This window comes from Urocitellus parryii, chromosome 4 (assembly GCF_045843805.1).
Source record: "Urocitellus parryii isolate mUroPar1 chromosome 4, mUroPar1.hap1, whole genome shotgun sequence".
Taxonomy (NCBI): domain Eukaryota; kingdom Metazoa; phylum Chordata; class Mammalia; order Rodentia; family Sciuridae; genus Urocitellus; species Urocitellus parryii.
In genome coordinates, this window is record NC_135534.1 from 90,026,283 (window position 1) to 90,037,808 (window position 11,526).

Below are 11,526 nucleotides of genomic sequence, written 5' to 3' on the forward strand. Positions count from 1 at the left end.
TCCTTTCCATTTTTGCCAACTACTAGCTGTGTAACATTGAGAGACAAGTTACCCTGCTATTTCTGTGACATTTTTATTGCTTGTCAGAAAAATTAGGGTATAAAAGTACATATCTCATAGGTTTTTAAATAAGGATTAAATGAATGAATATCTATAAAGTACTTAGAGAAGGCCTAAAACATAGAAGCCCCCAACAAATCTATTTTTGTTATTACTGAACATAATCATATAAAGCCAACAGAGCTATATGAATAAACAGATTAATGAACTAATGAAAGAAGTAGAATAACCTTCAAAGATGTTTAAGCTTTCAATAAAAGACAAAATGAGGATTAAACACTCTCAGTACTGCTATTCATAACTTTTTTTCTGGTATCCTCCCCCCACCCAGAGTATAATGCAGACATAATGAGCACAGCATAGAGACCTCAGAACAGTGTATCAGGGCCAATGGGTGGTTTCCCAAATATCTGCGGGAAGAGAGAGGAGGAAGGAATAATTGTATACTTTCTAAGAGCACAACCCACCTTATCTAGCAGTGCCTGGTAACAGCATGATCATATGGAATGCTGAGAGGGTAAGGGGATCCAGTACAAACTTTCAGGCCTCTGTGTATGCCAGACAGTCTGCATTGAGATGGTTTTTCCAACTTGACAACAATTTACCAGCTATGTAACCTGCATGTTGCCTAACATCTATAAATTTTAACACTCTTATTTATAAAGTGGACATTACAAAATAGGAAAGTGGCTGCTCTCAAGAGCAAATTATGTTTGTATGACAACTAGAAAAGGACTGCTACAGAGTGGATATTCAAAAAATGTTAGTTGCCCCGAATACATGTACATATTTTAGATTCATTCTCTGCAGAAACAGCAACTTACGTTGAACTGTGTACAATTCTAGCTAACATTATTTCTCTGCTTTGTTGGAGCTGACTTAGCTGAATTGGTAGAGAACAGTTATGCTATAACCATGCAGGTTGTTTGGGTATCTGTAACACTGATTTTAATATGCTGCTCCACCGGGCATTCTGTAAGGAATGTGATTCAGTCAATCCCAATGTCTTAAAGAGTCTTGAGTAGCATACCAAATTTTAGATGCCAAAGTTTAATTGAAATTTGGCATATAGATGAGCATTTCTTCATACACTGAAAGCTAGCAGAAGATTATAAAACAAAGAGCAATCACAAGTGGTAATTTTATCCAACTGGATCCAATTACATTTAGCATTTTTTATGAAAGGGAGGAAAAGAAGAATGGACTCAAGAAAATGTTTTCCTTTTATGATTTTTGCTCTCTAAAAGATGAATTGCCTTATGAAGTTACTTCTTATAACTCAGGGAACATAGCTGTCTAAAGAAAAAAATTATGCAATGTCTTCTTAGAGATAAACAAACATTCTGCTACAGAATAAATGTGAGCATTTAAACACATCTGGCAATCACTCGACAACCTACAATGTCGGCACCCTAAAAATATGTGTCATGTCATCATTTGTTTCCAGTGGACATGATTGCTTCAAGTCAGGGAAGGTCTAGAAACAAAATGGGTGGTTTCTATCCTGTAGAACACAGACCTCCAAGAGAGTCAATTATAAGAAAACCACCATTAATCCAAGTGGCTGGGGGAGATGTTGATTCCTAAATAAAGAATGGAAATCAAAGCATTTTTATCAAAGGCAGTTTTTACATTTGTTTTTTCTCCTGGGAAGCAGCTTCCAAAATGCAAACCTTTAACCTTCAAATAATGTTTACATTTTCTAGTTTTAAGTATCTGAATTTTAGGTATTATCAATTTTCCTATGTATAATCTGTTTTAATTCATCCATTGAGTTTTTTAATTTTGAGAATTGTATTTTTCCAATGATAGATGCCACATTTATCTGGACCAAAGGCCAGGTCTTGACTTTAGGGTTATATAAATTATTTCAGAGGACATAATGGATATTGAGACTTTCATTGAATTCTAAACTACTACATATGTATTAAAATCATGGTATTATGATTTTTTATTGGTTTTATTTATAATTTGATGACTATATCTTGTAAGAAAATGAGAACTTTGCTTTTATTTGGAAATCCTCTATACTGCTGCTGGGCTGTCATGCTCTGATGTAACTACACCTTCAGAGTCAGCAAGCAAAACCACACGTCTGTGGTTAAGTGGGGTCTTTGATTCAATGAATGAACACAAAGGAAAGAAGGAGACCCTAAAGAAAGAAATAGAGTTTGAAAGTCAGATCTCACATTGAAGACAAAAGGGGAAAAGTTATTTCTCCTTTATCTGCAATGGTGTTATGGAGGGACAAATCCACTGAGGATGGTCTGAGGAGGTGAGGCAGGAATGGGGATAGGCCAGCATCAGTTCTTTTTAAGAGGCTTCAAGGCTCCAAAATGAGATAGAAGAGCAGAGATAGCCAGCCATGAGTTTTTCCCATCTACTCCCTTTGGGTATCCCTGCATAGGTAGCAGGTCCTGGCGAAGATACAGGCTCATCTCAGGAGTGCATGGGAGACTTCAAGGGATGAGCCCAGGACTACAGTGCTAAAAGGTGGCATGTTGGTGGCAATAGTAAGTAGTGAAAGATTCCCCAGAAGAAAGCAAATTGTAGTGACTGGCAGCTGGAATATAAGAATATATCTTTTTGTATAGACAATCTTCCTTTTACCTGAGAGGAACCAGATGTTACTCTTTTAAAGAAGCTAGCACCACTTTATTCCTTATTAGAACAAATATTAAGAAGGAGTAACATATCTTTGCTGAGGTGCAAATCAATTAAAACCTTCTCTTTCCTATGTTTGGTAAGTACAGGAGATGGATGAAGGATGCCTCCACCTCTGGAAATTTACATTCTATTGGGATGTGGCTAGATACGCAAACAAACAAGCATAAAAAATGTGACTCAGATGTTTTAAGAAAACATAATTACCAAAAAAAGTAAGAGAGAGATAAAAAGTATAAAATAATTTAATATGATTCATAGATCTGAGGCTATACTCAAACTTCAACCTTAAACTTTCTTAAGAGAGCAGTGTGTTCTCTCAGCAATTAATGTCAGAAAAAATTTTTAGCCTACAGTTTGAATTTTTCATTCCCTTATTTAATACATAAATGTGTTCAAGACTGAGTTTATTTTGCTTGGAATAAAGAAGGCTGTGTTTTGTGAATTTTATTCATCAGTGGTTTCTAATATTAGGTTACTGTATCTCTCTTAAATCAGAACGTTGAAATCTGGGTCTAAAGGTCTATAAATGGATTTCAGGTTATCCAAAAGCCCCTTGAAGTCAATAAAAATTTTAAAAGATCCATGACATCTTTTTTTAAAAAAAATTGTTTGTTTTCATTATGTGAAATGGGGAATTGAATTAAGGTTCTTGGTTTCTCCTAGGACTGTGATTCAGTGATATAACCCTGTAAAGTTGTTTGTCCACATCCACATTTAAAGCAACCCTATCAACCTGGAACACTGATTTTGCATACAATTCTACATCAATAAAGAATGCTTCTATGCAAAAGAAAAACCATAGTTCTTGAAAGCTACACATGATATAATCTGTATATCAAAATACATATGAGTGTATTTCCATTTTAAATATTTCCAAGTCCCTGTGTTTTGGTTAATTTTTAATATTTCCTTTCATCTTTGTTGGATGTTCTGAAATTTAAATGATATGTTTAAATGGTTTCTTTTTATGTACACACTAATATTATTGTACTTTATGAACATGAGAATTTATCATTTCTAGAAAATCACCCATTATCTATTCAAATGATACATTTCCTCCATTCTTCTTTTGGAAACCCTACCTTCCAATTTCATAACTCTTAACAATATTTATATCTTCTATTTCTCTATGTCTCTGCATTTTTCACATTATCATCAGTTATGCTATGTCTAATCTGCATTTTAATCCTTCCATTGAGTTTTTTCCCTACTTTAATAATTATATTTTTCATTTATAAATGTTCTCTTTGTCTATTTTTTAAGGCAACTCTTTTTCTTAGGGTTTTATATTTTTTTATATTGTCAGCACTTTTATACATATTTATTTTATATTCCCTTTCATGTTGTTACATTATCTCAAGTCGCTAAGGATCCAACAGTGATGTTATACCTTACGTTGACACACACATGGATTGTATTGTCCACTGACTTTGTGGACTGTTTCCTTGTATTTTGTCATTGATTACAGTGAATATATCTTTAGCAGGGCTTGTTTTATTCATGAAAATTCTAAGCCGTCTACATGGTTGGGATGTTTCTTTCATCATGCTTTGTGTTTTACTCTTCTAGGAGTCCCAAGGGTAGTTTTTAGTTTGAGATTTTCTAGGTCTAGTTAAAAAAAAAAAATTAAAACCTCACATGGCATGTGCATATAAACCCTAAAACAAAATTCTCCAGGGAAGTTTTTTTTTTTTCTTCTTACTAGTAGTTTCTTGATCTCCCTCTGTGCTGGTGGGCATAATTTTCTAGCCTAACTCTTCAATAGAATATGGTTCTAGTTTTATGCAAGCAATGTCTCAGTTCCAGCTCTCTGCTCCATTTGAAAACAAGGCCTTACCTTCTTTTTGTCTCATATGGATATAAGACCCCAAGTGCCTTAGTCACTGAGGCCTCTTACTTCCCAGACTGGCCACAGCATCCCTTCACAATCTACACTCTGGATTTTAACTATTATGCTCTTGCACATGGTACTCCCTTTAGTTTTTGAAAATTAAGCAAAGTTTTTAAATCATTTAAAATATTTTATCCAGAAACACCAGTATTTCTTGGTGTTTATAATCACAAGTTTTATTTTTAATTATCTTAGTCTACTATATTGCCAGACCTTTAATTTACTGATTAATTTTTCAAAATTAATCAATTAGTTCTTCCCAAGTAAAAGTTCAGTAGGACTGTTTCATTTCTTCTTCTTTTAGAAGTCCTTAGTGGATATGTCTGAGATTTTTTATCATGTTCAAAAGTAATAGTCTAGAGTTATATTTTTTAAATTTTAAATAAAGGAACTTTGATATACCTCCTGGGACTTTAGCAGGACTTGAACTTTTCCTGCTAATCATCATTTAAAAATTGATTATAATGGAGTATATTTGCAACTGAAAGTTGGAATAAAAGAACATGAGAGATTCTTCTTCTAAGCATCATTTCAAAATGTTATTTTATCCTATTCAGACCTGAGAATATGTAATTACTCTCAAACAAGACAATTTACTACAATTTCCAGTACAAAAATTCCAAAAATGTTAAAATCTTCCTATAGAAGTGAACTGTGAAACAATATTTTAACAAGAGTCACAGTATTTATGCCATAGAAATGACAGTTTACAACGATTTGAATCTTCTAAGGGAAAATCTCCATGACTTGAGAAAACAGTCATACTGTATCTAAAGTAATTGCTGATTGCCACTATTACAAATAATATGCACAATTGCTTAAATCACAAGCTAAATACATATGGGAGAGTTTATTTATACTTTTTTACCAGAAGAAAGGAATTTTCTTTAACTTTTTCTCATACATCATAGATTGTAGTCTATTGGTTAAAAGTTTTTAGTTACTTGATTATTCACCTGAAAAATAAAATAAAATCCTGATCAAAGAAAACAGTTGATGAAAGGTATCTATAGAAACTTTGGGCAATAATAGATTCAGATAACACCGAGTTCTAATTCTGGAACATGGTTCACACTTAAATGTATTATAGTACATTAAACCTGACACAGAGAGTACCATGAATTGAATTGAAGCACTTTAAAATATTTCCGTTCATTCCTCTATCAGTTCTATACTTTTAAGGATAGTGTGGGATTCCTGAACTAAAGGAGAGAAATTGTAGACAATTATATATATATATAATTCAATTAAGCAGTAAGCCACATTTGAAGAAATCACTGGGGAAAGTTTTCAGGAGAACTTGGGATGAATTATTTATTCTTACAACCACAAGTTTTTAAAATCAAACCATTCTTTCCCACAGACACAGAAACAAGTGACAATAGAGATTATAAAATAAAAAAAGAAAAGGTTCTTTCATGAGATAATCTACTTTTTTATGAAAGAAGAAAAGACAGGAAGGAAGGAAGGAAGGAAGGAAGGAAGGAAGGAAGGAAGGAAGGAAGGAAGGACCAACAGTGTTAAGTCACTGAGTTAACTCAACAAGTAATGTTACCAAGCATACAACACTGAGGCTTAGTAGAACTCAATTTAAACCCAATTTTAAAAGTCCATCTATGTTTTAGATATATATTTTCAAAGCAAGAAGCGCTGCATTCCTAATATACAAGATTTGGTTTTCTATTTTTTTCTTGGTATGTATCTTCTTGCCAGTTTAGAATGTAGTCCATGGATATCAGCCTGATGTCACCTGAACAATTGTTAGAAAGGCACAATTTCTGATGCAGAGATTCAGAATCTGCATTTAAACAAAATCTCCAGGAAATTCTTATGTCCATTAAGGTTCAAAAATTCTATATGATGAGGTTTAGAAATATTTTCTAATTTAACACCAAGTATAAATTTTGTTTTGGGGATGATGAAAATGTCCTGGAATTAGATATTGGCGATGATTCCCAAACTTAATGGGATGAATTAAACAAAACTGAACTGTACAATTTAAAATGGGTGAATTCTTCGCTATGTGACTTTTATCTTTTTAAAAAGGAAAGAAAGGATAAATTGTGGTGAACGCTTACAACTGTACAGCACATGGATGAATGGAACCAGTTCCAACTATTTTCTTTCATCTTGGAGAAAAATTAGAGGTCCCGTCTCCTGGGGTTCAGTTCGTACTGCACAAGGGACTCACAGCTGGCTTTGACTCTGGCAGCACTGACCAACGCTGAAAGGTATGCCCATCCACCCGAGGGTCTGCCAGACCATCGGGCTGAAAGGTCCCTCCAACCTAGAGCTGTTTACAGAGGTGAGAACCGCTTTTCTTTCTTTTCTTTTTTCTCTCTTTTTTTTGTGTGTATGAATACTGTTTATTTATTTGGAGGAATAGATATTAAAATATTAACTAAGTTTAAATTCTGAGAAAAAGGGAGACTGAATATAAGGTGAAAAAGATAATGATTCTTTAAAGTTCTCTATATACTTTGAAATTTCCTCACTAATCACCTGTAAAGTGTTCTCTTTTTTTTTTCATTTATTTATTTATTTTTATTAGTTGCTCATGACAATACAATGATCTTGGGATAAGAAGGGCAGCAGAATAAAATAGACACTAGTATTTCTGTATGTATATACGTGTCTGTATAACCAATGTGATTCTGCAACCTGTACACTTGGGAAAAGGAGAAATTATACCCCATTTGATTCAAATGTATGAGAACCGCTTTTCTCGGGAAACAGCTTGCGGATGGATGTGACAGGGCAGGAAATTGACCTAACCAATACATCAAAGGGGCAAAGAGGCAGAAATGCTGTCTGCCAGCTGCAGGCATGGTCAGTCACATAGCCTGTGGGAAAGTGAGGACTTTTCTTGTCCTCCATTCCACCCTCTGCCCGCCCACAACCCCTCCCTCCCCAAAGTTCAGATACTTAAAGGTTTGCAGTTACTCAGAGGCCACTATAAAGGACCCAAACGTCCTCCCTCCTACATTTCGGGGGTCTCTGGATCCGCACTCTTAACAGACTCATCTCCTCTGACGCCCTCGGTAAAAGCTTCGCACCGCCAATGCAAAAGCCCGATTGGTTCTATTTCCCTGGCTTAACCCCAACGCCCAGAATGGACAGGAGGATGTCTGGGGGCTAAAAGGCAGGTCTACCCTTTACACTCACACTTCCGAACTTTCTGGCTGGCTGATTGCCCCAAAGATGTGTGCACCGCCAGAAGGGCTGAGACGCACAACTTGGGAGAGCGCCCGCGCTGGGGTTCTGGAGTTCCCCTGCACACATCAAGTCAGCTCCAAAGACCCTTAGAGTTTAGTCACTTCTCCCACATAGACTGTCACGCCCCCCCCCCCCCCGCACAGTTGAATCAGCCCCCTATTCAATCATGCCTGTTGCGCAGCAATACTGAATCTGTTGGGGGCGCAAAGTTACCCACGATGAAGAAATTGACCAGCTACCTGATCACCTGTAATGCGGTTGGCACTCTGCTGTATCATCTTCTGAGCAAACAGACCCCTACATGCTCACCAAGACCAAACCCAGAGCCGCCTTTACCACTCTACTCGCTGAGGACCCAGACCTGGCTCGCGCGGAGCTGCAGTCACCAATCCTTAGAGGCACACACGCGAGTTCAAGCGCGCGCGCGGACCTGGCTCTTACACTCCTTTGAGCGTACAGCCTCCGGCGGTGCACCCCGAGCCCGCCCCGCCTGGCTATCCGCACTTACAAGCAGGGGTAGTAGCCGTAGGGAGGCAGCGGGAGCTGCGGGCAGTCTTCATCTCCCAGTTCCGAGTCCATGAGCAGATAGTCCTGGCTTTCGTTCCGCCGCGCGCCGGCTCCGGCAGCCGCCGCCGAAGGAGAGCCGCCCCGCCGGGGCACGAAGGCAGGGTTCTGGTTCATGGCAAGAACGCTCCACTGGCCTGGGCCCTGTTCCAGGAGGAGGGGTCCGCAGTTCCAACAGGAACCTGGTACCTTGAGGCCCCTTTAACTGCCGAACTGGTCCGGGACAAACCGATGCCTAAGGGACAAGGATGAGGCAGAGGATGCAAACGCCTAGCAGTCTGGGCTTCGCGCGAAGGAGAAGTCACTGGTGAGGGGGGCGCAAAGGGGACCTTGAACTGAGCTCTTCTGGCTGAGCGGACCTCACTGGGAGGCGGGCAGGGCGCCGGGACAGAGTGCACAGGAGGGGCCGAGGGTGGCTACGGAGCCTGAGAACCAAGAGCAAGAGAAACCAAGCTGAAGTTACTATGTCAACCGCGAGCCTCCAACCCTCGGCTCCCGCCTTCTTCCCCCGCATCCTCCGTCATGATCCCCACCTTTAAAGGGATCAGAAGGGCGTTCTAGAAAGCAGTCAAAGCCGGTCCTGCAACTACAACTTCCAGGGTCTGAATAAACCTAAACTAGGCGGAGCCAGACAAGCGCTCTGGGGGAGGGGGTACTGCTGCCAGAGTCTGCTTATTTAGTAACAACACCGACTGAGGACTTTCTAGGAAGCTTCCCCTAAGTAATACTCGATTTAGAAACAAAGGACCAGTTTTATAAAAGGGGCATGGAGTCTCCCCTTCCTCCATATTGCCTTCATTTTCTTAGGGCATTTTTGCTCCTACTCCCAATCCCCGAAGTTACTAAGACTCTACTCTAAAATGAACAACTCTATATTCTCAACGCCAGATGTTCCCAGTTTCTGAGCAAACCAACAAAAATAGGAAAAGCATTTTCTTACATCCTTGGGAGAAGAATCCTTCCATCACTGTGAATGATGGAATTCTTCTCGGACAGCTGTTTCTCATATTTCAAAACCGTTTTAAGTCATCACTTAAAATTCCCATAATCTGCATATATGTGAGAAATTCTCATTATGAATGAATCAGTGTCCATAGTAGTGAAAAACAGGGTCAATCAATTCGGAATCCATTCATTTATTCACTAATATTTAATGAAAACCACTGTATGCCCAGCACTGTTCTAGGATTCAGAAACAATGAAGACACCTGTCTGTGCTCATAGAGATTTCATGGGGCGGGGGGGGGGGGGAGAGATTAAAGAAGCACATAAGAAAATATCAGAAACAAGGGCACAATGAAAATAAGACAGGTTGATGTTTTGTTAACTGGTGGCTGACTACTTCAGATTATGTGGTTGTAAGAGGCTTCCCCAAGAAGGTACTACTTGAGACATACATGTGGCCAGCCACAAAAATGTTAGAAGCACATTATAACTGGATTGAAGAAAGTTAGTGTATGAAAACCTAAGGTATCTTTGCTTCCAGTGAACAGGTATGCAATGAAATGGATGGGTGAGCAAAGGGGTGGGGAGTGCAAATTTAGAAAGTTTTACTTTGCCAATACATCAAGAATCAAAGCTCAGAGAGGAAAACCCTGAGGGTCTAGCCCTGTGATTGATACAGGTGTGTGGAATGGGTGGATGGATGAAAGAGGGATGAAGTATAAAAGAAAAAGAAAACTTCTTGGACACTAAAAAGACATTTTCCTTGAAAAACTAACCTAGATCTTTCTGAAGTTGTTTATTCTTAATTTAAGAGCTTTCTTTTTTTATTTCTCAACACATGGAGCTATGATTTTATTCTATTTCCTGGTCACTTTACCCAGCAATAAAATACTCCACTTGAAATTTATTGGCTTATGGAAACTTATCTGTAAGTACTCAACAGCTCTGAGATTTGAATGAATTGGTTAATAAATGTTTTATTTAAATAGTGCTGAGGTAATCTGAGAACACCATATATAGGAAACAATTTAGTAGGGAAATATAACGTTCAAATGTTTTCTACTTGGCTCAAATTCTGTAAGTTAAAGCAAAGTTAGAAAACATGTATGGTGTTAGTTAAGTGTTAGTCTTTAAAAAATTGAGACAGAATTTATTTTGTTGTTATAGTTGTTTGAGCTGTTTGTGCTTTTTCTCATAACACTGTTTTTCATTTACACATAGCAACCTTCACACTGAAAAAATTTTTACAGTAAACTTATAAGGTTACATCAATTTATTATTTGGCAAAATAAGACATCCTTTTTTTCTGTTATTTGAAGTACAGTGGGTTCTAGACCAATAAAACCAGGGCATCTATGGAGCTCCCTAGAGGGAGATGGTGGTGTAAAGGGATTAGAGGATTCTGAGAGAATTATGATTTGATGAAGTGGAAAGACCAGATGACTGAAATTCTGGAAGCCTGTGTTTTCATTCCAGCCTTTCACTGCTGAAGCTGTGTAATTTCAGAGGGGACATTTAATGTCTCTCTGCCTCAGTTGATTCATCTGTAAGCAGATCTATAGTTACTGAAGACACCTCAGTCTAACTTTGTACAAACTATAGTTATCTATGCAGTTTTAACTCTTTAATTACATTTAAAACACAGTAAAACCAGTAAAAATTACTATATCAATATTTCTAAATCAAGTACAGAAGTGTTGAGTAGATCTAGAATAATGAATGTTGGGAGAAAGAACAATAGATTGAAAATTTAAAAATATTAGATGAATGGGAGCTGGGGCTGTAGCTCAGTGGTAGATCGCTTGCCTTGCACAGATGAGGCCCTAGGTTCGATCCTCAGCACCACATAAAAATAAACAAATAAAAATAAAGATTAAAAATATTAGATGAGTGAACAACTTATAGTTTCACAAAGTTGGGTGCTTGATGCAGTTGTGGGTTATATGTGCTTATGTAACATGTTTATAACTTTGGAATAAGAACAGTTCAGTTGTTAACTGAAACTTGAGGATAATGTGGGCTACATGTCTCTGTGGGTGGATGGAGGGATGTCCTTTTTAATGTTTTTATTATTGCATTTTAGTTATAGATAATCATACATGCATGGAACATAATTTGCTCCACTCAGTCCCCAGTATTTCCTCTTTCCCTCCCCACCTCACCCCACCCTTTTTTTCTTCTTT

The 11,526-nt window shown here is 37.7% G+C and overlaps 1 protein-coding gene across 5 annotated transcripts in view; it reads right to left on the bottom strand.

The window, feature by feature from the left end:
* The window catches only part of Trpc6 (transient receptor potential cation channel subfamily C member 6), a 115,879-nt gene extending 107,364 nt beyond the window's left edge, over window positions 1-8,515 (bottom strand). For all 5 annotated transcript variants that reach the window (XM_026392479.2, XM_026392477.2, XM_026392478.2 and 2 more), the window contains exon 1: window positions 8,343-8,515. In XM_026392479.2, coding sequence (XP_026248264.1) covers window positions 8,343-8,515 — 173 coding nt within the window. The remainder of the gene's footprint in view (window positions 1-8,342) is intronic.
* Window positions 8,516-11,526: the final 3,011 nt, after the last annotated feature.